This window comes from Trematomus bernacchii, unplaced genomic scaffold, assembly GCF_902827165.1.
Source record: "Trematomus bernacchii unplaced genomic scaffold, fTreBer1.1, whole genome shotgun sequence".
Classification (NCBI taxonomy): Eukaryota; Metazoa; Chordata; class Actinopteri; order Perciformes; family Nototheniidae; genus Trematomus; species Trematomus bernacchii.
In genome coordinates, this window is record NW_022987869.1 from 5690419 (window position 1) to 5716845 (window position 26427).

General features: G+C 40.8%; 1 protein-coding gene across 1 annotated transcript in view; it reads left to right on the plus strand.

The window, feature by feature from the left end:
* The window catches only part of LOC117469268 (carbonic anhydrase-related protein 10-like), a 135342-nt gene that overhangs the window by 59751 nt on the left and 49164 nt on the right, over positions 1-26427 (plus strand). Inside the window, exon 3 of the mRNA XM_034113663.1 lies at positions 10215-10357. Coding sequence (XP_033969554.1) covers positions 10215-10357 — 143 coding nt within the window. The remainder of the gene's footprint in view (positions 1-10214; positions 10358-26427) is intronic.

Genomic DNA, 26427 nt, shown 5'->3' on the forward strand with positions numbered 1-26427 from the left:
AAATATTAGAGAAACTTAGTTGTTTTAGATTCGTTAGTAGTAGTTGTGTAATGAACAGCTTGCCTGCTAATATGCTAACCTAGCTTTGTTTACCTTGGTAGCTAACACGATATGAACGTTAGCTTGGAGGAAAGGCAACTATAATGCAGTGTAATAAAACTACTATGAACAAAAGCTAGTGGTTCATATTAGGCTAGCAATAACGTGTTTATAATTGCAATCGTATACGGGTATTCTGCTACCATACAATGTAACTTGCATGAATACATTGTTTTGCGCTAGCATACAGCTAGCCTCGTTAGCTACATGCAGTATATGTACGGTCACAATGTACGGTAAATCACAGTACAGTATACTGTATGAGTATTCCGTGTGTGTGAATGCAGACATTCTCCTGCTATGAGATACATGTATGCAAGGCCATCTGCTGATATTAGAGTTGATATATGGAAACTCTAGCAACTTAGTTAGCACAGTTAGCACTGTGTCAATGGCTTAGCAGTCCAACACAGTTTACACATTTAAACAGTCTTGTTTGATAAATACACAAATAACAATGCAAACTTACAGGTTGTATACCCAGATCTTCCCCTGCTCCAAACGGTCCAAACAAGCTGTGCATATCCGGCCTCAAACTGGGCAATGTTTTGGAAGCTTTCGTCTGTGAAATGCCGGTTCTTCGAACCTCTGGAGGAGGAACACGCCGCTGCTGGTGTGGCCATAGCTCTTCGGGATTGGTCCATTTCGTTCCGGGTACCGCATGACATCAGGCGGTACCCGGAAGAATCAAATGGGCAGTGACGTATCTCCAACGAGGCGTTTTGGGGAGGTATTTTCTGTGTTAGAGTTTTACTCGCTACAGGGTGTACTTTGAGGGTTTTGACTCTGCACACCGTTTACATGCATAAAAACCTTCATAACACACAAGGGGACGGGTAATAACCGGAAAAGCATGACATGGGAGCTTTAAAAGAGGCCCTATTATGCTTAGTTCCCTTTCCTGTAGAGAGTAATATAGGTTTAAGTGCATGCAAATGGTCAACAGAGGCTTAGATCCCTGTGTTGAGGTGAATGTGGGTTGGGTTGGTGTGGAGGATGCGGGTGCAGTATATCTGTTAAACAGGCTGGTTTTTACTCTTTAATTGTCCGCCAAAAACGCTCCTAGACTGGAAATCACAAATCCCCCCTCCAACATCATCCTGGCGAAAGCATACCCTGTCGTTGAATCTCGAAGAATCGTATTTACAACTCGAGGAATTTGACTTTTGTCCTGACATAAAAAAACATGTCAGGACAATGTCAGGACCATTTGAACCCAGTCAGATCTATTAATATTAAAAAGGAGAGTGGGTCCTCAGGGCTTCCTGCTCCTCTCTCTGTCCCTCTGCCTCCTTCCTCTCCGTCTCTCCGTCTGTCTCTTTATTCTTCACTCTTCTCTGCACTACTTGACCAGGGTAAGGTTGAATATTATCAATGTTCTGCAGCACTTCTGTTTCCTGCGTGTCCTCTGTCTGGGGTAAGCAGCTGTGGATCTTTATGTCATTTGGTCCTCTCACCGTAACAACACATTACACCTGACCCAGACCCATGTTCTAAAGGCCCCTGACTGCAGTGTTGTGATGTTAATTGATAATGGAAATCTTTGGTATTCAATCTTAAACTAGTCCTAGATCACACTGCGGGACACGTCCACTGATGGCGGATGGAGAGCTTTGGAGACCAAAATCTCACAGTGTTGCTGTGTTGTATCTAAAAGCAGCATATTTAGAATCCCTATAAATGGTGCTACACGATTATTTAACACTTCTTTGTTATCCCTCTATGGACCAGTGCAATATCTAATTCAGAGTAAGCGCAGTATTTGGAATAGTGTCTTCATTAAACAAAAAAAAGTTGCTGAGAGACTTAGACTCGGCCTGGTTGCCTTTATCTGACGCGCCATCAAAAATGAATGATCAGATCCAAAAATGTGTTGAGTGACATTTTTTATTTAATGAAAATGGTCTACCTAAAGCAGGGATGGGCAAATGGCGGCCCTCAGATGAATTTATAAACAACGTAATTAATAAAAAAAATAAAATAATAATAATTCTTTTTTTTACTTGTAGTACTGATACCGTCCACTAGACTCCTAGTTACGTCGCGATCTGCGTACATGATTTCGTTCGGCAGCCAAATACTGCAAAATAATCTGTGACGTGTTTGTGTGTATTGTGTTTGTTTCCCGGGGAAACACTCACAAGAAACACCGGCTGTTGTTATGCCTGCTGTGACGTTAAGTTACCGCTTGTAATTATGCCTTTACAAGCTTCAAAGTTGTATTTATCATCTGAATTTGGCGAAACAAGTTTAATATTCTAAAAACCAAGACTTTGTTTATTTGAAATCAAATGAAAACAAACTGTCACGGACCCTGCCGTGTTATCTATGATTACTATACGCTTTTCATTCATCATTTCAGCGGGAGGGAGCTGCGCTGAGGAACAGCAGAGTGCGGGTGTTGACATTCCCCTTATTGTGCGTCAGTGTCTTAGGTTCAAGTTAGACAACTAATGTCTGGGTTAGTGTTCATGACTTCATGTTTATGTCATCTTAATCTTTAATCTTAATGCACACACACTTTCCGTGCTTTCCAATAGTTTAAAATAGTTTTATTCCTCTGTTAAATAACCTGTTCAATACAAACATGCCAGTTGTCAAAATGAAATAACATTTCTGTGAACTGATATTTGTTTAGTGAGCTTATTAGAGGATGTTCCCTGAAAGATTGAAAATGTCAATGAAGATGTCAGACTTAGTATATTTGTTAATAATTACATACAATACATGGAATTTGTGTGTGTGTGTGTGTGTGTTCCAAGTGAATCTGCGGCCCCCTGGTGGCCAGTACATCAATTATGTGGCCCCCACCACCATCCAAGTTGCCCATCCCTGACCTAAAGTAAAGTAAAGGTAAAGTTGCGGTTATCAAAAAATACAGTACAACATATTGCACTCTAAACTCTGCATCCACGCCATTGTTGCACAGCAACCGCATTACTGAAGGGAGCAGCTAAAAGTGCTAAAGTCAACTAGCATGTTGGTCGGAACAACGGCTATCCCCTCTCCCTCCCTGGGCAAAGTAAGATCACTGGCTAATAACGGACAAGCTAATGGTGTGAGCTGCACACATTCCTGTGCCTCAGATGCTGTTCCTACAGTGAGAGTCACCATGGTTACAAGGACTTTGATTGCTCATTTTACATTACATGTCACTTGTTAGACGCTTTTATCCAAAGCGATTTACATACTCAATACTGTGGGCAATCCCCACAGGAGCAATTTGGGGTGAAGTGTCTCAGGGACACAACGACATGCTGACTGCAGTGGGGTTTGAACCTGTGACCCCCTGATCCGAACACCAACGCACTAGTCCACTGCGCCACGCGCCTCTCACTTTTTTACTTCAACTTATGTCTATAGTCTATGCCAGCTTAGTGAACCTGGAAATGTTGAGTACCCCAAAGTTTTATGATAGAAATGTATCTACGGGTCCCCAGCACAGAAACTGCCGGATGCTAACTTGCATATGTTGCACAATTAGCATAAGTTGCATTAATGTGCATTAGTTAGCATATGCAGAAAATTGCAAAAAAATAAAAAATGGCAGTTTTGAAATCCCCTAAAACTTTCAAATCGACCCAGAATTCATCAAAATCAGCCCACTGGGAGTACAAATATGGACACTTTCTGGTTAAAACTGCCATTGTTGATCCCCAAAACCACTCCAAAATAGTTTTTCGAATTGTCCAAGCCGTTTTTTTGCTTTTGTATGCATATGCTAATTAATGCTAATTAATGCAATTTAGGCTAGTTGTGCAAATTGCCCAACATATGCAAGTTAGCATCCAGCAGTTTCTTGGCACTGGGGACCTGTACTATTAATTTCTAACATAAAACTTTGGTGTACTCAACATTTCCAGGTTCACAATAGGATCATATGAGCTGGCAAATACACAATTATATGTATTTATTTTAGTTTAATATGGTGCAACTGTCATGAAACCTCAATCCCCCTGCAATTTAGTAAAGTATTTAGATTGATTGATTGATGCTCACTCCTGTAAATGTTAGAAAAATCTCACTCATCACCGGCTTGAGTCTCAATATCAGGATACATGTATTTATTATCCTTGCAGAATGTTAGTAGTCATCACATACAGAGCATTTAGTACAACTAGTTCCTGAACAGTGTCCTTCACATGCTGATATACAAGAGAGGGAGTTACACAGTCACAAGATGGAGGAATAGAAAGCAGTATTCAATGTTTACTTCAGATTAGCTCCACGTCAGAAATGGTCCTGCTTGTCATATGTCTATCTCCATAGAGGCTGAATCATCATGTTAATCACATAGCTATCATATGCCTCAAACAGTCCTGATGCTCTTCTAGGTAATCATACATCCTGTCATGTACACAGCTGCAGTTGGGATACCTTTGTTATCATGTTACTCTCATATTGGAAGAGTACATTCAGCATTCTCCCAACAGTAAATCATATACAAATTGCAATATCAGTCAACATAATACAATTATTTGATTTCACCAAATCGTTCAGCCCTATAAATACAAAGCATGTTGGACAATTTAAAAACTCATAATTTACACCAAATACTAAAGTTCAGTTTCAATGCAGAAATAGTGCATTTGAGGCATAGCCTGCCTTTTCTTACATCACCAAAGGGCAAAAACAGAGAAAGCTTTTACAAAATATCACTGCACTCACTGCTGTGGTTTTATTGACGAAAATACAAGTGCATTGCATGCATAAATTGATCTTGCAAGAGAGTCTTAAACGAGGATAATGATGCAACAGGTGCAGTAGCCTCACACACTCATTTCTAAAATCCCTGTCAAGAACTAATTCCTCCATTAATGACTGATTTGCATCCAACAGTATAGCTACAAAATCACACGTGTAGAAATATTTTGGATACACATTCTCAATTTTTATCCCCAAATTGCACACAGACCCTCACACACACATCTGGGTGGTATAAGAGTGTGTTGACATGCGGCTGTGAGGTCAGGATTGCACTCTGCAGGTCAGGGCTTCCACATCTGTCACTTCACTCCTCTGAGTACTGCCTGAGATGGATACAGAGAGAGATAATGAGCGGGATGGAGATGGAGAGGAGGGAGAGAGTGAGAGGGAGGGATGTGAGCACCGAGTCAAACCGGAAGTAAAGGTTTGTGTCTCGGGCCTTGTGCAGGTGTGAATATGCAAACGGCATGCAGCTGGTCATGAAAGCCATCAAATGTGTTTGAAGCTCACACACATCAATCATTTAAACGTCCTTCGCATTTAGCCGAGCACATTAACTACAATTGATGAGTTTTCTTTTACCATGATAGCTGTTTTACACTGTGAATTGTCATTAAGCCTCTCTCTGACAAGCATTATCACAGTTTAGCTAGTGATAAACCCTCTCATCTGTGTGTGTGTGTCAAATTACAGTGGCTTTGGTATGTTCATCTAAGGACATGTGTTTGGACTTCTGCACAGTAAAAAGATTGAAGTCAATCTTATTTATATTGCCCACTATCACAATCACAAATGGGCCTCAAGAGGCTCTGATGTGTCTCTGTTTGAAGTCAAACAGCCACATCTGGCCGGCTTTGGGTTTATCTGTCAGTGCAACACTCCCGTCCAATCCCCATCCCGGGACAGGATCAGCTGCAGCGATAATCCTAAACAGATCAGCAGCTTGTAGACACATATATTATAACATTTGGAACCATGTCACATGATTAAAACTAGTGGTGTAATCGACCATAGTTATTCCATACAGTCCTCTGATTCAGAACGCATGTTGAGTCAGGGATAATGTGCAGCTAGACGGGAGCCTGCACATTATCCTGCTTATTACACGAATACTTGAGGATTGCTTTTAGCTATGAAAGATGCTTCACAAACACACTTTATTATTATTATTATTACAAAATAAATCAATTATTGAACTCAAAATAATAATACTTATTGTATTGCTTCCACTAAGACAAAATAGTCCGTTCTACTGCGTAGCAACCTCTGAACTGTGTCGATAGTGATGTAGCGGTGTAGGTCTTGTGTAGGTTTTTTTCTCTTATGCTGTTTTATTGTTCTTCTTGTTCTTTTTTTCTTTATTCAGGACAGTTAATTATGAATCTAAAGTGTTGTGCTCTTAACTTATATATGAAAATGATCACTCAAAAGTATTCCATGGTGTTTTCTGGTGAAGTAATGAAAGGGAAACTAATGGGAAGCTATTAGCCAAAGTGGAATTTAAATTGAATGGAATTATGTTTGTGGATTGATATAACTGTACATGATCTATTGATAAGAGTGTATTAGCAAAGGCATGCTATCCTTAGCAGACCATATTAGGAAAAAGCAGACATTTAAATTGACCATCAGAATATAGTATTCAAACAAGCTGTGTAATAACCGCAATTTAATTACACAGCCATCATAGTTTGGCTTAAAGTTCCACTGCTGATCAATAATGAAAATAACCCAGCCCAATGTTGACAACTCTTTTCAAATCAATGTAGCTATCGCAGCACCAGCTTTAAAAGAGACATGTCATGGCCATTTCCACTGATCATAATTCCATTGTTGAGATCTACTAGAATAGATTTATATTGTGCATTTTTCCAAACTCACATTGGTTTCTCATACAGCATCTCTGTAAACTACGTGTATTCACTGAATTTCACTCTCTGCCTTTAACGGCTCGTTGTAGCTCCAATAGCTCCAGCCCCCACCCTCCCTGTGAGCACAGTGTGCTCTGATTGGTCGGGACGTTGTGAATCGAGCTGAGCTCCATGGAGGTGTTGTTTCCTTGTTTAGGATACACAGCCAAACACAGCCAAACTCATCCTGAGCACACACAAAGTCACAGCCGAAGTAAAAACAATAAGTGTGGCTTGATATTGAGTAAGAAAAAGGTTGATAAACGCTGTGAGAATGGGTCTGCAGAGAGAATTTCGCCGCGATCCCAACTGTCTGTTATCAGCCTGCAGCCAGGGAGGAGAAATCAGCTGAGCTGCCTGCTCCCTGCACACAGATGTGTGTGTGAGGAAGTCCGTGGATTGGTCAATTTGGACCAATCAGCGGGGGCTTAACGTAACGGCTCCGCGGACGTAACGTAACAGCTCCACGGATTGGTCCATTTCGTTCCGGGTACGGCTTGACATCATGCCGTACCCGGAACGAAATGGAAGAATCAAATGGACAATGACGTATCACCAACGAGGCGTTTTGGGGAGGTATTTTCTGTGTTAGAGTTGTACTCCCTACAGGGTGTACTTTGAGGGTTTGTGACTCTGCACACCGTTTACATGCATAAAAACCTTCATAACACACAAGGGGACGGTTAATAACAGGGCTCCCTCCCTCCCAAGTCAGTGTTTTTGTTGTTGAGTTTTTGGTTTGATTCCCGAAATAAGCTCTGTGGTTTATGTTTTGTACTACATCATAAATACGTCAGTCAATACCCCATAAATGTCTGAATCTTTACGTGTCATAAAACAGCGGTTGCTAACAAGTGTCCAAATAAGACTACTTAATGTCATCATGCAGAACATAGCCACCTTTAGCTTAGCGGTGGCGACGTGAAGTAATGCGACCATGATGTAGTTTGTTTCTAGAGCTTAGCGCTTCAAATAATATACAAGTGGACATGTAAGTTTGCTACAAATCTTATTTTCTGCAATATTCCAAAATCCAATGGAAAATTCCTATTGCTTTACTCCAGGATGCTAACCTCTGGTTTGACATGGAAAAATACGTCATCATTGCAGCACTCTATTGTTTTAAGATGTATTACCTAAAAGTCACATGATCTTAAGTTGACATCTCAGTACGAAACAGGTAAAAAAGGGAAACAGATTTGGCTGTTCAATGAAAAGTCACTTGTTGAATTTGGTCTTAAAGGGCCCATGTCATGGCCATTTCCACTGATCATAATTCCATTGTTGAGGTCTACTAGAATAGATTTATATTGTGCATTTTTCCAAACTCACATTGGTTTCTCATACAGCATCTCTGTAAACTACGTGTATTCACTGAATTTCACTCTCTGCCTTTAACGGCTCGTTGTAGCTCCAATAGCTCCAGCCCCCACCCTCCCTGTGAGCACAGTGTGCTCTGATTGGTCGGGACGTTGTGAATCGCGCTGAGCTCCGTGGAGGTGTTGTTTCCTTGTTAGCGATACACAGCCAAACACAGCCAAACTCATCCTGAGCTCACACAAAGTCACAGCCGAAGTAAAAACAATAAGTGTGGCTTGATATTGAGTAAGAAAAAGGTTGATAAACGCTGAATGGGTCTGCAGAGAGAATTTCGCCGCGATCCCAACTGTCTGTCATCAGCCTGCAGCCAGGGAGGAGAAATCAGCTGAGCTGCCTGTGTGTGAGGAAGTCCGTGGATTGGTCAATTTGGACCAATCAGCGGGGGCTTAACGTAACGGCTCTGCGGACGTAACGTAACGGCTCCACGGATTGGTCCATTTCGTTCCGGGTACGGGAGAACATCATCCCGTACCCGGAAGAATCAAATGGACAATGACGTATCTCCAACGAGGCGTTTTGGGGAGGTATTTTCTGTGTTAGAGTTTTACTCGCTACAGGGTGTACTTTGAGGGTTTGTGACTCTGCACACCGTTTACATGCATAAAAACCTTCATAACACACAAGGGGACGGTTAATAACCGGAAAAGCATGACACCTCTCCTTTAAAAATCGCTATTGAGAAAGAAGGACACTACTAGCATAACTCATTTTCCAACTGAACTGCCTGTGGACGAGTTGCATTATGGGTAATGAAGGTGGCAGGTTTTGACTAAAGGCCCGGACATACCAAGCTGATTTTGGCCGTCGATGGGCATCAGGCCGATGATGAGCGTCGACACGCCCTACTCAGATTGGTGTGTCCCGCACCGTTGTGTCTTTTCAGCCGTGCCGACACCTTTTCGGGCGAAAAATTCAACATGTCGAATCGGTGGGCAGTCGGCCAAAGGCTGTCGGCAAAAGAAATCACTCTGATTGGCTGTTCAGCTAGCGAATCAGTGCATGAGAAGCGAAACGGAAGTGAGGGACCCAAACAAACTATTAAGAAGGCAAATCTGAGATTTAATTTAACTCCAGCTCTCGACACAGGTTGGGGAAAGCCCCATGAGCTTCTCGCTGTAGAGTGAAAATGGAACGCACACGCTATTTGTTGTTTGTTTATATCACGCAGTCTGTTCTTCTGCTCTCGGTTATCACGCAGTCTGTCTTCCGGTTGTTGCCTCTTTTGAATGACGAATACACACTACCGCCGCCTGCTGGTAAGGAGAGTTATTGCCACTCACGCATGCGCAGTTCGTACGTGCTTCTTGGCCGTCGGCTGAAGTCTTTGCGGTGTGTTCCAGTGCGACACATGGCCAAGACGCAGAGATGCGAGGCGACGCGACAGTCGGGGTCCGTCTGTGTCAGTTCTTTGGTGTCAGCTTGGTGTGTCCGGGCCTTAAGAGGAAGCATGCATGTCATAAAAATAAGATGATATTTCTTGCTTCATCAACTTTACAATGGGAGTACATTTTTAAATCTACCCTGCATTGTAAGGCAATTTTCACCGGAGTTTAACCTGTGACCTTATGGAGAAATGCATTCACACTGCCCTGCTGGGATAGCTATGAGAAGAATTGTTATTCAGTGTTTCTCAAACTGGGCATATGGCACTCATATGGGGTACCAAAACAAATCTAGATGAATTATTGAGAGAAAGATGAAAGAAATCTGTTTGCAGAAAATTGTTTCCCTAAATGACAAAAGTTCCTGACCCATGATCTACAGTAGAGCAGATCGTGTGATGAGGCTCACAACTGGACACTTTGTCGTGTAAAAGAGGAAAAGGTTGGGAGCCACCGCTGTCTATTATAAGCAATGGAAAGTGTGAGAACTGTTGGACAGACTTTAATAAAGTCAGTGTCTTTACCTTAGTTAAACTTGCAGAGACTTTAATATAAAGCTAGTTTTGTTGTCAGATATTTATGAAGTCCTATTTAAAAGTCTTACTAAACTCAACATTTCTCATGATAATGAAGCTCTTCTGCTCACTTTCTCTCAATGTCCATGGTTTGAACTAGAGCACTAAAGCACACACACTAATGAATGCTAATATTTCTTTCTCTTCTCTTTCTCCACCAGTCCCATCCTTCTGGGGTCTGGTGCACTCGGCCTGGAACCTGTGCTCCATAGGGAAGAGACAGTCGCCCATCGACATCGAGACCAGCCACATGATCTTTGACCCCTACCTGACCCCTCTGAGGCTCAACACTGGAGGACGCAAGGTACCATTTAGATGACCTGACATCTGTCTTTTGATTAAATGCGTTTCTGAATCTTCTGGGGTTGGAACCTCGATGTTAAGCTGACATGGCGGATGAATTTCAGGCAGAAGTTTGAGACAGAACTAATCAAACATTCGGATACAAGCACGACTGTCCTTCTCTGACAGCGACTGGCTTTAATTTATCACTGCTGAGATCAGAACAGGAAATCTTCTCTAAATCAAAACCCAGAGAAACTTCTGTCTGACAGAGACTATGAGCTTTTCATCCATATCCCAAGGCTTTACAATTCCCAGCTGCATTTGACTCAGTAGGCTCAGGAGGCATTACTTTGTTAGCCCTTTACACAGCAATCTGTATCTGTATTATCTGTATTGCAATTTTGGAGCAACCTGGCAAAAAGAATTTCCTTCGGGATTAATAAAGTTCTATCTAATCTAATCTAATCTAATCAGAGTTAATCCTTACAGAGAAAATCCCCTGTAAAGAACCCTGAATCAACGTTAAAACACCTTTTGGTGATGTTGCACATTGCTTCCTGGATTCATTTCAGTGTTTAGCAGTGTTTTCTAGTTATTTGACATATTAAGATGAAAAGAGGTCAACGTTTACCCATTCTTAGATATCAGACGGTTACATAACAGGCACCCTTTTTATTCATTGTAAAATCTCATATCCAATCAAACTCTCCCCACAATTTGGATCCAACCTTTCATGCTCAGAATGTATTCTCTGCCATGAACGATAAACTTTCGTTTGCTAAGGCGAGCGGGAAGCTAAGACTGAGGCTGCTACGGCAGAGCAGGAAGTCATTGTTTTTTTTAGAGAGAACATTTAAATAGTTCCACATGACTGTTTGGGGAATACAAAAATGTTTTGTGACATGACAATGATTATTATTATTACTGATAGGGTTGAGAGGTAGTTAATAATTCAAATAAGATATTACAATACTACCATCACTTCTCTACTTATAAGCTACTATTAGTTACGTTTTTTTCCCGTGTTTGCTGCTGTACTCTTCCTGCTGTTCTTAGTTTTCCCCGAACCAGCTGAGGTCATGATTGTTACTAAGCAGCAACTAGCTGCCATTGAGTTTTCATCTGTTAAACACAGCACTATACAAATAAATGTTACACGTATTTATTTTTTCACTATTTAAGTAACATACACTGTTGTTGATAAGATGCCATGTTAATAATTTTGATTTAGCAGTCTGTAATGATTTAGCGAATGATAGTTGCTTGCTAGCTAGCTAGATAGGTAACAGTGGTGATCATCCCTTCTGTTGAGGACACAGCAGCTGTTTGTGATTTGAGAAAATGCTACACTGTCAAAACTCACTCACATGGCAGTATTAATGGAATAAACTGGATTGAGACACCGCACCGTAACTTGCTAACAACCAGTTGCAGTCATAATGACTCAAGCCACTCATACCTATATTTATTTTTCGATCAAATAGCAGCATGAGTTTTTACATTAACAGTACAGTAGACAGCTAGCTTAGCAATATTTGTTTTGTTACAGCTTCTTCAGTTTCACTTATAGAGCAGTGAGGTGACATTGTATTATTTCTCTTTCTAAACTCCGAGCACTGATTGGTCCTTCGTAGGTAGAACCTTACAGAACAAAGTCAGAGAACGATACTTTCTATTGGTTTAACATTTCTTCAGATAAAAAAAAGTTAGATACAACTTTATAATGCATTTGTCACATTACTGTGTTAAACATCACAATGTATATAATACCTAAAGTGTGAAAGCAAATGTGGGTGGGATTGTCCCACTAGTAGTTAAAACATCTAAATAAGTCATTTTGTAATACCTTATCTGCCTAAACAATTAAGAATCCATCAGTTTTTACATCTACTGCTTTAGACTTCACTTTCCCCCCCAGAGATCAGTTCACTGTCATATTAAAGGAATGCTTTTCAGTGTGACAGTCAGCGTTTCCGCCAGGGGGGCGTCTTGCCGTCATTTGACGCCCTTATTCAGCTCAGAACGCCCTGAACTCGAGCCGAGGGCGTCCAAAAAAAATTAATAATTTGAGAGAAGATCGAGTTTTTATAGCTTGAAATGACGAAAAGGAAAAAGGACAAGGACATCCCTCTGTTGGAGGGGCAAAGGAGTCTGGTGGGATTATTTTCGCCGCCAGCAAAGTGTGTTCCTGTGATGGAAAGTGTACTGCCGGCGAGCCTTGACGGGGGGTGCTAGTGGAGCACGCACGTGAACTGCGAGCGCCGGAGCAGCGGCGAAACTGAGGCTCCGTGGTAAACTGTGGTAAAATGAAGAGCCGTTTAGGAGCCGAAAGAGCCGGGTCTTCTTAGTGAGCCGATCCAAATGATCCGGCTCACTAAAAAGAGACGGAATTCCCATCACTAATACGTAAAGAGATAGTATCTATAACTTAAGGGACGGCTCAATTTAAAATTCAAGTGACGTGACATGACGTCACCCCCCTCTCTCGGGGTGGACGCCCTCTCAGCCCTGGTCTGGCGGAAACACTGGTGACAGTATTTGATTAACGCTCCTGAAAATAAGCTAGACTTCCAACTGAGAGCACATTTTACCATAATGACATCTCTTTCTCTGACTATGAAGAAAACATGATCACAATTCTGGTCATGGTACAGTAGGTGGCTTTGAGCTTGGCAAGGACAAATATAAAGGCTTTGCTAGAAATGTTCCCTTTAGAGAAACTAAATGCAACATTAATGTATTAAAGTGTCCATAAAGCGTTACTCTATTTTCTGGATTAACACAGGAATTGCAAGATGATATGTTGGATGGTTAGGAAATGAGGTTTGCAAGCCACTGATTGCATTGCTCACTTGAGATAGATTTTTGTCATTATTTACTTCCATTTTGAAACCAAGTTAGCCAGACATAATTTATTCATATGGTATTTCAATATGATTCCAGCTTTCTATGATGATGATCTACTATGACAAGTACACTTTGATTGAGTGTCTCATGCTGGCCTTCAAGCTAATGCTTATTGTAACGTTATAAAGTCACAACAATGTTCAATAAGCCAATAAAGTTATTTTTATTTGATTCTTTTGACCAAAGAGTACGATGGCCGATGGGTGCAATTACGTTACAACGGCCCAAAACAGTTTCATTAGGAGAAACGTGCTGAAGTTTCAAAAACTAGGCTAATAAAAAGACACAAATGTGCCAAAACACATTCAAATAAACACACATCTTCACCAACTTGATGCAACATGCGAGCGTTTACTAAAGGTGCTGCATATACTGTACAAAACGCTGCAGGAAGCTCAAAACACAGCTGAAACAGGGACCGTAAAAAGTGATGCATAAAAGTTGGGACCGGGAGTGCTTGTTGATGTTCAGGGATTATAAAGTTCACCAACTGATATGCAATATTTGCAGAGGAAGTAGTGGAGTACAAATACTTCCTTACTGTACTTAAGTACATTTTTCTGGTATCAGTACTTTGCTCCACTACTTATCTTTCTGACAACTTTTTACTTTGACTTCTTACATTTTGAACACCAATACCTGTACTTTCTACTTCTTACATTTTGAACCCAAATACCTGTACTTTCTACTTCTTACATTTTGAACACAAATACCTGTACTTTCTACTTATTACATTTTCAAAACAGACTGGTTACTTTAGTTTGAATGTGTGTTTGGTGGCGTGATCATTATTATTTAGAGTCATTGCGTGCCTATTGATTTGAACACGATCCGTGTATCCATCATTTCCTGGTCTTCTCTAAAGAAGAGGGACCAATGAAAACGTTGTCATGTTGCCGTTGTTCAGCATCGAAACATTCATTAGCTAACAATGACATTATTGTTCTATTAATATAATGCAGTGGTTCTCAAACTTTTTCTGTCAGGCCCCCCCTTTGGAGAAAAAAGAAAGTCGGGCCGCCCCAACACAAATAGTCACGTAATGGGCCAAGTTAACATTTATTAAAATACATCAATATGAACGTGAGCATTCCTTTAAAAAAAAAAAAAAACACTTTGCTAGAACAGTGATAATAAAACAATGCTCCATAAGTCTGTGTGGTCAAACAAATAAATAGAACAATAAGTTATAATACTTTGCCACTTTGCAATCCGTGCAAAAAAATGAAAAGAAACAAAATGCTGATATTTGGCAGAAAAGTGTGTCTTATCATTAGTGGCTGCAATGAGCCTGTTTTGCACTGCACATTTCTTCACAACGGGGTTGCAGGCTCAGTGGCGGCGCCAGAGATTTATTTTGGGGGTGCTGTGGGGTAGCTTGATGTTTCATAGAGGGTGCTCAAACATTTAGGGTTTCCCATTAATGTACCGGGCGCTACAGTTGAGTTTTCTACTGCAACAATCCCCACGCAAATACACAGTGTACCTGCAACTGTTACAATGAAGGCTCGATAATCAGCTAACGGCATATAGGTGTAAGCAGGGGTAAAGGGCTATTTTTGGTGGGGAGTGGACCTAACATAGGGGGGTCCGGGGGCATGCTCCCCCGGGAAGATTTGTTTTTAAATATTGAAGTTAAAAGCATCAATCTGGTGCACTTTGAGAGCAAAATGAAGAGATCTATGGATACCTCTCTCAACACCCATATGAAGCAGAACTGTAAACAGATTTACTTTTTCTTTATGGATATTTTACAAATCACTCCCCTTTTAAACTTTATTCTTTTTTTACTGTCATATAGTATTTCATACCTGCTTTTCATTTATTCTCTTATTTTTGTATAACTATAATGATCATATAAACGTGTGCCTCGGAAATAATTGTTTACATTAATGGTGACCAAACCGTTTGAGACCCACTGAGATAACTTCGACTAAAGTTAACTATCTAAACACTCAGTCCTTTAGTTCACTGAGCCTCTCATACCTCATTCACACCAACGCAACTCCGGTTCAAGCTCCGTGCTAGAGCTTTTCAGGTTCAGAACCGGTTCTTCGGTTTAGCTCCGGCTCTTTTCACACCGCCCAGAGTCCGACTGATGCTGCGTCATTGCGTCATCGTTTGCGTCATGACGTAACCGTTTGCGTGCCTGCTTCATAAAGCCAAACCGCGCGGAAACCCCTCACAGCTCACACCGACAACAACAACAATGGCCGATTGTGCTCCAGCTTCCTCTGTACCTCTTCAGAAGACCAGATTCCCAGTAGGTAGCTGGTCTCTTCAGTGGACCACTGCTGCTTGTTAAGTTTCTCCATCGTTGTGTACAAACTGGATAAAACGCTGGCTTTTTGTTGTTGTTCAGGAGTTGATCCTTGAGTAAAGGATGTGTGTACTTTTACCATCTCTGAACATTTGCATCGTTTGTGAAGCTGCAGCATTCCTCTTAATATAATGGTTTTGGGCGGTTGTAGCGCATTTGCACCTGTCGGCCACCATAAAGGAGGACCGAATTCACCTAATGTAAGCGACAGTAGCTGTAATCGAAATCGAGCAATGTAATGTTAAGTCATTTGAGGTTACTTGAGACTATTTCATTTAAAACAAGTACAACTTTATGCCTGGTAACATTGGATGGATTTTCATGGGCATGGTGGTTGTTTAGCAATGAAGAAAACAACTACCATCCCATACTGCTACACAATGTCATCGAGGTTCATTTAATTTTATAACACATTTCCCATTTTTCCCTCCACACTTTGCAGTATTTTCTTGTATCACATTTCCTTTGCTCAACCCCTTTTCAGATTTTCTTAGAAACATGTCTTGTTTTCCTAATCACATTTTCTATTTCCTCCAACACAATCATTTCCCAATCATATTTTCACGTTTCCACATCACGTTATCTGTTTTCAACATCCCATTTTTAGTTTTACCCATCACATATCCCTTTGTCCACATCACGTTTTCCATTTTCCCCATCACATTTCCCCATGTTAACATCACATTTTCTGTTTTCCCATCACGCAAGGAGCTAATGCACTTCCACAGAACTCTGGACACACATTTTTTAAAACAATGTTTATCATCAAATCAATGCGGAACCGGCTTGTTGCTGCTAACTTGAAAACAATACCATCCAATATTTCACATAAAAATAAACACTCAATAGGCTTTTTCCTTAAAACATCCAATTAATTAATTAAAAATACCCCAAAAATGTATATGAATTATTATAATTAATATAACATATGTTAAAGTAAAAAGTCCTAAAAAAATATCAAATAATATAGACTTAAAATGTATAAATAGTGATGTCATCAGGGTCATTTTGCAACTGTTTCTACAGAGCTTCACTCTTCATGATAAGTACGTTTATGTTAATATTACATTACATGTTAGACGCTTTTATCCAAAGCGACTTACATACTCAATACTGTGGACAATCCCCACAGGAGCAATTTGGGGTGAAGTGTCTTTCCCAGGGACACAACGACATGCTGACTGCAGTGGGACTCGAATTTGTTATCCTCTGATTCGAAGAACAGCGCATTAACCCACTGCGCCACACGCCTCCCCTACTATGAAGTTAACAGTGTCCTTTACATGTACATACATTTCAATCTATTTCATGGTAAACATGGTTATTGCATCAAGTGTTACCCAAGTGTTGTAGGCAGGAGTAGATATATGGAGGGATGACTACACTCCTAATAAAACAACAGTAATGGAAAGCATCCACTTTACCTCTTAAAGCCATGCCACTCTTCCACTTAGCTTTTACATTTTAGATGCCGGGATATTTGATCCTAAGCTGTCAAGCCCCCGTTAGCTCAAAGACTAGAGGTTTTCCCATTTGGATAACATCTAGCAATTAGTCAATTTGTTTATGCTACGTGTATTATGTTGATTTGCAGTTGTTTTCAGTAAACTAAAGATGAAACAGTGCGACAGAAATACAAATCTGACTAATAGCATGAGCACTGAATTAAAACAGGTCGTTTCTTTTGTTTCATATTAAATCACTGAGAGAGTCTCATTGTGATTACAGCTAGAAGTGCTGCAGGGTGAGCTCCATTTACTCACCACAGGAAAAGTATCAACCTTTTGTTGAGGCCGTCTGTGGTTCAGTGGAGATCAGATGAGTGGCAGCAGAAGCTCATGCTCTGCTAATCCCACCCACCGGGGAATGTAGGTCGCTGGGCTAATGAAATATCTGGATTACTGAAACCCTGTGCCAGAGCTCATATAGCATGCCTAGAGTTGGCAAATTGCAATGCCTTTCGTGGTCGTTTTTTTCTATTCTGAAACAAGTTTTTACAGTGATTGAAACTACGGCAAAGTACATGTTCACATTTAAAATACCTGAAAGTATTTAAGTAATTCTGCTTCTTAAAATTCAAACAGATGTTTAGTGCAGAAAAGGAAAAAGTTCACTAATTGGCTAAAAGGAACACTTTGTTTTATAGTAACTGGGATTTTGGATAACTTTGTTCTCACCAAAGAAAAAATTTGAGTTTTTTTAATTCAAGAACCCAACTCACATGTGCATTATATATTCCAAGAAATCAAAACATTTATAAAAAATATAGTAAATGTAATCCCTCTTTATGAACAAAAAAGCCAGGGTTTGCGAGGTACTGTAAATTGAGCCTAAAAAGTTTTTCCGTTTCACAAACTTGGCTTACTTTCAATTTTGATAGATCGCCCTGGCAACATATGCTGCCGACCTAATGGTGCGTTCACAATGGACACGAAGCGAAGATTTAACCCGCGTCACTCAAACTAGCAAGTAGAAATATGAGGTGCTGTAGAGCTCTGGGTGCCATTGACACGGCTGATGTTTTGTTTTCTGATTCAACGTCAGTACGTCAGTAATGACAGAAGGAAAATCTCAACACTGATTGGCTTTCATGCCAATTTCTCGCTCAAGTTAAAAGATTTCAGCAATAATAATATATTATTGTTATTCAAGCTAACAGCTAACTGGGGGTACATCCCACAGGTTTTCTCTGGCCATTTGGTAGGCTATACTTTGCACCTTAAGTGAAGTGATGTATTTCAGTTCATTACTTACTTACTATCAACAGCAGTTAGCCCTAGCAACAGCTTTCTGTTTTATTTGAAAGACTTGTGATCCTTTTATGAAGTGAGGGGTTATACTCATGCACTGTGTTTAGCTCTCTGCTTGGATACAAAACTGGAACAATCTGCGACCTAACACTTTTAAAACTCTTAGCACCTTCCAGCTCCCCTTAGATGCGTGTTCAAAAGGGCTTCGGGCAGTGTTGTGTTCACTGTCAGTCTCCGGGGGGGCCTTAATCCAGCCATGCATCAAATCTACAATCCATGTTGTTTACTTAGAAAGGCTTAACTTGAACTATCCTGCGGGGTGTGTTATGTTTTATGCAGGTTTGTCTTCCTCATTTAACAAAGCGTCAAAGTTTCAATTCTTTTATAGCATCCCAGTGATTCTAAATGTCAGATTAGGATGGTTTACGAACCGTTGATTGTGTTTTCCTTTATTTTGTGATTTAGGGAATAATGTTTTCTTTCATCAGGATCGGAAGAATCGGAATCAGAGTCAAGTTTATTGCCAGGGACATTTACAAGGAATTTGCTTTCGTGTACTGTATGATAGTGCAAACATAAACAATCTAAGACAAATACGTTGCAATAGTAGGTCAAAAATATAAAGATAATAAAAAGAAGTATTTGTTTTACAAGTATTTAGACCAAATTTAGATTTAAATATACAAAATCCTTAAAAGCTAAAAAACATTGATTCAATTCCTCTTGCAGTGATCAGTTGTATCGCAGTAGGCTTATACTAGATATTGTGAGTTGCATTTGGATATTTTCTAAGGGTCTAATAAAAGATACTATCGAGTTGAATTATTGGAAATGTAGCATCCAGTGATTCTGGAGCTGGACCTAATCTGAGGTCTACAACACTACGAGTAAAATGCACAGCTGCCAGGTTGCTTCACTTGTTGCTCAAAGCATCCAAAAAAAGGTCTTGTATGGCAGCAGCAGTGATGTTCTAACTTTTATATTATTTCCCAAAGTAGAAACTACTTTGGGAAATAGTACAGTTATTTATCGGTTTGACCAACAAAACGTTGGAAAATGGACTCTTATCTCCAGCTTTACCCCGCTCCAATTTCCCTCGGTATGTCCTGCTTACTGCTAAAGGCCCTGGCTGAACTGCTGGCCGATGTGAAAGGAGGCCGGGGAGAATCAGATCCTCCTGCAGCAGTCTGGTGTCCACTCCCAGTGAGGACCTGATTTGCTCTTCACCTCTATTCCAAGCTCCGACGGCAGCAGAACTGATTTGTGATAATTGCTATGAACTAATGAACCATCTGTGCTAAAACATTACGAGTTAACAGCCATGATACTGGCTCTTACAGGCTGGTTTGCACAGAAGCGTTTTGCGCTAAATGCTATTTTATCACTTACTATGCTAGCATGCTGGTGTTGAGCAGGTATAGTGTTCAGTGTTCACTATGTGGTTTAGTCTGTTAGCATGCTAACATCGTCTAATGAGAATAAAAACAAATAGACTAAAGCTGATCTAATGTGATAATACAAGATTAGGAGGTACTTGGTCACAACTCAGAGTACTGGAACAGTAAAGATCTGCTGTAGGGGCGATAACAAATGTTTCATGCTCTGATCGCCATGACCGTCTGTACCAAATATTATGGAAATGCATAGTTGAGATGTTCAACTTGGACAAAATGAAGAATAACCAACAGTCGTTGATTGCCATCCTTAAACCATGATTGTTTGTTGTAGTTTACCCCTCCTACAAAGAAATTCTGAAACGGTGGAACTAGAACTGCTGTGTCGTTCTGTGCTGTCATTGGGCCCAAAAGGACTTTTTCCCATTGAGAAAGAGACGTCTGTAAATCAGCAGAATCTTTTCTCAATCAGATACCCAGTACATTCATCAATAAACAAAAAATTCATACTATGTTTTGTTAATTGTTGGTAGAAATAATGCTAATTATATTAGTGTGAACCCACTGAGCATATATTTTATAACATTATGTTATGGACCAGCTAAAATGTTGTTTTGTAATCTGCTTCTCTCCTCACCAACTATTGTCATCTGAGTTTTTCACCCCAAATATCCAATTTTTTATTTGCTTTTAAAGCAGCCAAATAGCCAATTCCTTCCGTATCATGTCTGCATCTGTAACATTTAGGAAAGGTCGCACTGTCGATGTTCTTCAACAGAGGAGTTTATCCCTGATCTTCACGGGAAGCAGCACAACTGTAGAAAGAGTTAAACCCTCTGAATCTTTTCCCATGATTAATGCTCCTGTGCATCTGCTGAGCGAGAGCACATAGCATGGCCATCTGTCCTGGTGAGGGTGTGTGTGTATGTGTGTGTTTGTGAGTGTGCTTGGAGTATGCTAAGAAGAGAGAGAGACAGGAGAGGGATGGAAAGCATGTGTGTGGTGAGATTTGTTTGCGTGTGAGAGAAAATGATGCCAAAGATCGAGGCGAGCAGTTCAAATGGGTTTGAGCAACTGTGGATTGCTTGTAGGTTATAGAGTCAACAACTAAATTGGAAACTGTGTGTGTGTGTGTGCGTGCGTGTGTGCGTGTGTGTGTGTGTGTGTGTGTGTGTGTGTGTGTGTGTGTGTGTGTGTTCTTTCCAGGCCAGCCTTTCCTGGGCTCTAGCTGTTTTGGCTTCCGTTGTCAGTGACAGATTTCTTTGTTGCTGATATTCACAGGCATCTACATACATTTTTACAGACTCCCTCACTGTTTTCACAGCTCTTATATTTGGCATCTCAGTAAGTGTAAATATAACACGTACAGTATATGGTATAGAGTTTTGTCATTGTTAACTGACAGAAACACACTCCCTGTTCGATGATATTGCCATCTTCTTATGGTGCTTCCATCCAGAGCATGCAAAAGGACAATTTGTTTATAAAAACATGTTAAAGGTTCATTTATGTTGAAAATGTTTTTTTAAATTGTTATATTTCCAATGACTTCGCTCACAATATTGATTAAAAATGATTTTATTGATTTAAAAATAATCATATTGCTTCCGCTATGAAATAATTTGTCCAACTTGACCAATCAGAATGGAGTATTCAACAAAGCCATGTCATAAAAGGAAATCATCATAACCTCCAGATTTCGAAACGCATAATCATACTTTTAATTTTGTTTAAATAATATTTTCTGCAAAAATGTGTTTTAATTTTTTTTCATTTTAGGCCAGAAAAGCCTATATTGGCGAGTAATCGTGTTGAAAGGGGGAGATAGAGGAGATGCCTTCCATACAAGGAGCAGGCTGGATACAAACATGCGTCCACTGAAGCAAAATGGTCTGCTAAAATATTCGGAGGCTTTTATCTAAAGCAACTTTTAAACATTTCTATACCATAGACAGGCCTACGGGAGGGATTTGGGGTTAAGTATGTTGCCCAAGGACACTTGGACATGACACTGGCTGGGGATCAAACCACTTACCCCTTAACTGGTAGATGCACAACTGATCCTACAGGCCACACTCGATGAGGTGCTTAAAAGCAGGCCATCATAGAGATGCCAATCAAATATGGGAATCAAGTCTCACAGACAGTCTCTATTGGATCCGCTGAACACACAAAAAAGGCCACAAAATTGTCGTAGAATATAAAAACTGTGAGTTAGCTACAATGTTCACGATTCAGATTGCTCGGAAATCAGCTGGTTTCAGAAGGTCATTTACTCTTCGACGCACAGTTCAATTTGTTTTGGCACAGGTTGCAGTGTGACAGCAGTGGTGATCATAAATACTCTCAAGAACCGAAAATAACCGGAATTGTTCAAATCCAAACGAAACCCAACCCGGCTTCTCCTAGACTTTGACTGTTCGTAAGGCACTCTCAGTCATTTTGTGAGAGCAGAAAACTTCTTCTCAATGGTTAAAGTTCACTAATAGCCAATCATCAACAGTATCACCCTGCAGTCTATTATATGAAGACCTGTGACCATGGTGCTGAGATAAGGCCATCTCCATCCAACACCTTCACACGCAGCGCAGAGAAGCTGCAGAAAGGTGTGATTAAAACTCCAAATATGACAAATGACTGTCTTCTCTTGACTTTGAATGCGCTGCAGCATGATGACATTTTACTAATAGATTGAACAGTGTGTGTGTGTGTGTGTGTGTGTGTGTGTGTGTGTGTGTGTGTGTGTGTGTGTGTGTGTGTGTGTGCGTGCGTGCGTGCGTGCGTGCGTGCGTGCGTGCGTGCGTGCGTGCGTGCGTGCGTGCGTGTTGTGAAAGTGACAGTTCATTAGTCATATCCTCTCTCACGGACTGACTCTAGTACAGAAAGTCGCACACACACGTTGACACAGAGAGACATGCACACAGTAATTGATCCGTGGCGACAATCTCTAATTAACCAACCAGAGACAGTTTAGGAGTCCTCTTTATTAAATTGCATTTTATTTTGATATGTCATGAAATAACAACTGGTTAACACTATGGACAACTGGTTAGCACTATGGACAACTGGTTAACACTATGGACAACTGGTTAGCACTATGGACAACTGGTTAACACTATGGACAACTGGTTAGCACTATGGACAACTGGTTAGTACTATGGACAACTGGTTAACACTATGGACAACTGGTTAACACTATGGACATCTGGTTAACACTATGGACAACTGGTTAGCACTATGGACAACTGGTTAGCACTATGGACAACTGGTTAGCACTATGGAGAACTGGTTAACACTATGGACAACTGGTTAGCACTATGGACAACTGGTTAGCACTATGGACAACTGGTTAACACTATGGACAACTGGTTAGCACTATGGACAACTGGTTAGCACTATGGACAACTGGTTAGCACTATGGAGAACTGGTTAACACTATGGACAAGCGTTACGTGATGCCATCTAGGGATAGTGGTGGTCTAATGGATAGTGAGGTGGGCTGAAGATCGGAAGGTTGTGAGTTCAAATCCCGCCAGGAACACCACCACTAGTGTGCCCTTGAGTAATGCACTTAGCCTTCAGTTACTCCAGGGAGAATGTCCCTGTAATTGTAAGTCGCTTTGGATAAAAGTGTCAGCTAAATGAAATGTAAAGTCCATCTTGGCATCATTTCACCAGATCTGCACTGCCTGCCCTATATGAAAAATGCAGTTGAAAAGGATGTGGCTTCAGCTGAATACTTTGCAGTTGAATCATACTTAAAGTTCAGGTTAATATACTGTTCAAATTTCTTTCTTTTTTTTTTAAAAGTTCAATAAATGGATGTTTTCAAAGTCAATGAATAATCGTATTTAAAGGTCCCATGTCATGGCAGAGAGAGGAGAGGCCGAGTTTGATCTTCAAGGCCGAGAGACTAATTCCACTCGTTAGTGACTGTAATTAGTGATTAGGAATGGGTACCGAGCCCCGGTATTAAACGGGCCCCGGGGCTGAATTATTAAAGACCGTGGTACCGTTAAGCTCCGACGTTATCGGTCTTTTTATCGGTACTGGAGACATCTAAAAAAATATGTCATATGTATTATTGCTACACAAACATTATATTGCAGTTTTAGTGTGGCCAACTCCGTTTCTAATATGCAAAAAGACTGCAAAATGCGTCCATGATTAGACTATTATTTTTAGTATTTTCGATCTTTCCAATCCAGACGAGAGATCTCTCTCTCCTGTCCTGTCTGTGTGCGAGGGAGTAGCATGAAGCTGCAGCGTCGGAGACTGCAGTTTCAGGATCGCAGTCCTGGGATCGCACTCCTAGGACCCTAGTTTTTTGTGACACTGCCACCTAGCGAGTAGGAGACATGAATATGAACGACAACGCACAGAGTGTGAGTAATGTGAAGTGCTTTTAAAGTTGTATTTGTTTAACATTAATAACAATTCCGGTGTCTTGAAATGAAGTGTGATTAGCTAACGTTAACTATGATAGTCTTAAGGCAATACAAACAATCACCTGTTAGCTTATGATAGCTTCTAACCGTATTAAAGGCACTAAAAACAATTATTCGTTAGCTATAGCTTTCGGCAAAATAAACTGTTAGGATTTTTGATTATTTGTTTAATGAAACTGTAGCGTGATTTTGGCAAGCCCAACTAGGTGTCCTACATTAATTATTAAATTAATAATTTAAAGTTACCAACTATTCTGGTGTATTGAATTGGACAGCAATACAAGCAACACGTGTTAAATGTGAGTCTTACAGGGAAACAGTCATCTGTTAGCCTATGATGACTCGCTGCAAAACCAACTGTTAGCCTTTTTGTTTATTTGTTTAATGAAACCGGGTGCTTCCAATGCGACCATCTTTATAAGGACGTTGGCACAGGCTACCGGGGAAGTGGACGGCAAGGAATCTTGGATGGTGTTTACTCCGAAGAGGGCTTCCTCTAAACTATTTTTGCTCACCTACAGTACCATATCCTGTATGCTAAAAGAAGGAGGGTTTCTTTTATGTTGTGTGGCCAATGACAGTTTGTGACAGATAAAGAATGTCTAGGTTGTGAGAATATTTTACGCATTTAATTTATTTATAAATTAAACATTTGGGTTTTCCCTTTTCCATGTGTTCTGTAGGGTTTAGTTAGTTGTTAGAGTTTCTCTCCCACACACTCCCCCCCCCCCCCCCCCTGCCTGAAACACCTCCATTGGACTCCTTTGTTTACTTCCTGAACATAGTGACATCACTATGAAACACTGGCGCTTCAACACATTGTCTGGATAGGTTAAGGGGCGGGACACCTTGACCAATTGATCAATCAGAACAGAGCCAGCCAGCTAGCCAATCAGAGCGACTGGGCTCTGGTTTCAGACAGAGGGTGACAAGAGGTGCTGCAGCACAGGCAGTATGAGAGAAATAAAGAGCTTTTTGAACAATAAAGCATGGAGACATGTCACAGTAGAGGCTAGGGCTGTGCAATTAATCATATTTTAATCTCGATTACGATTTTGGCTTGCAACGATTACGAAAATAACGTCATCGAAATAAAACGATTATTTTGCTGCGTTCGCCCCTCCTTAAAAGCCCTCTCGGCCAGGTTGTGAGTGACAATAGTTGTGCGAGTTCAGCACTGGCAGATGGCAGAACAAGAGCAACTGGTGAACAAGAAAGGTAACACAAATTCCGCTGTTTGGAAATACTTTGGGTTTAAGGAGTCCAACGTGGAACAAAAAAAAGTACAGTGCAGCAGGGGCGGACTGGCCATCTGTGTGTTCTGGAGAACCACAGACGGCCGGCCCGGACCGCTTTTTTAAAACGTCATCATTTCAATTGCGCTGACAGGCGACAGAGGTCCACAGTTTCACCGCGTGAGGCTCCCCCGTTGACAGTTCACGAGCGTGCCCCCTCGCCTTCATCCACCACATCACAGTCATCAATTAAGGACGCGCTTTACAGTGCAACGGCATACTCAACTAGCTCGCAAAGACTCAACAGATCCATCACATTCTACATAGCTAAAGACATGTGCCCAGTTAGCACGGTTAGCAACCAGGGGTTTAAGCAACTGGTTAACACTATGGACAACTGGTTAACACTATGGACAACTGGTTAGCACTATGGACAACTGGTTAACACTATGGACAACTGGTTAACACTATGGACAACTGGTTAACACTATGGACATCTGGTTAACACTATGGACAACTGGTTAGCACTATGGACAACTGGTTAACACTATGGACAACTGGTTAGCACTATGGACAACTGGTTAACACTATGGACAACTGGTTAACACTATGGACAACTGGTTAACACTATGGACAACTGGTTAACACTATGGACAACTGGTTAACACTATGGACAACTGGTTAGCACTATGGACAACTGGTTAACACTATGGACAACTGGTTAACACTATGGACAACTGGTTAGCACTATGGACAACTGGTTAACACTATGGACAACTGGTTAGCACTATGGACAACTGGTTAGTACTATGGACAACTGGTTAACACTATGGACAACTGGTTAACACTATGGACAACTGGTTAACACTATGGACATCTGGTTAACACTATGGACAACTGGTTAGCACTATGGACAACTGGTTAGCACTATGGACAACTGGTTAGCACTATGGACAACTGGTTAGCACTATGGACAACTGGTTAGTACTATGGACAACTGGTTAACACTATGGACAACTGGTTAACACTATGGAC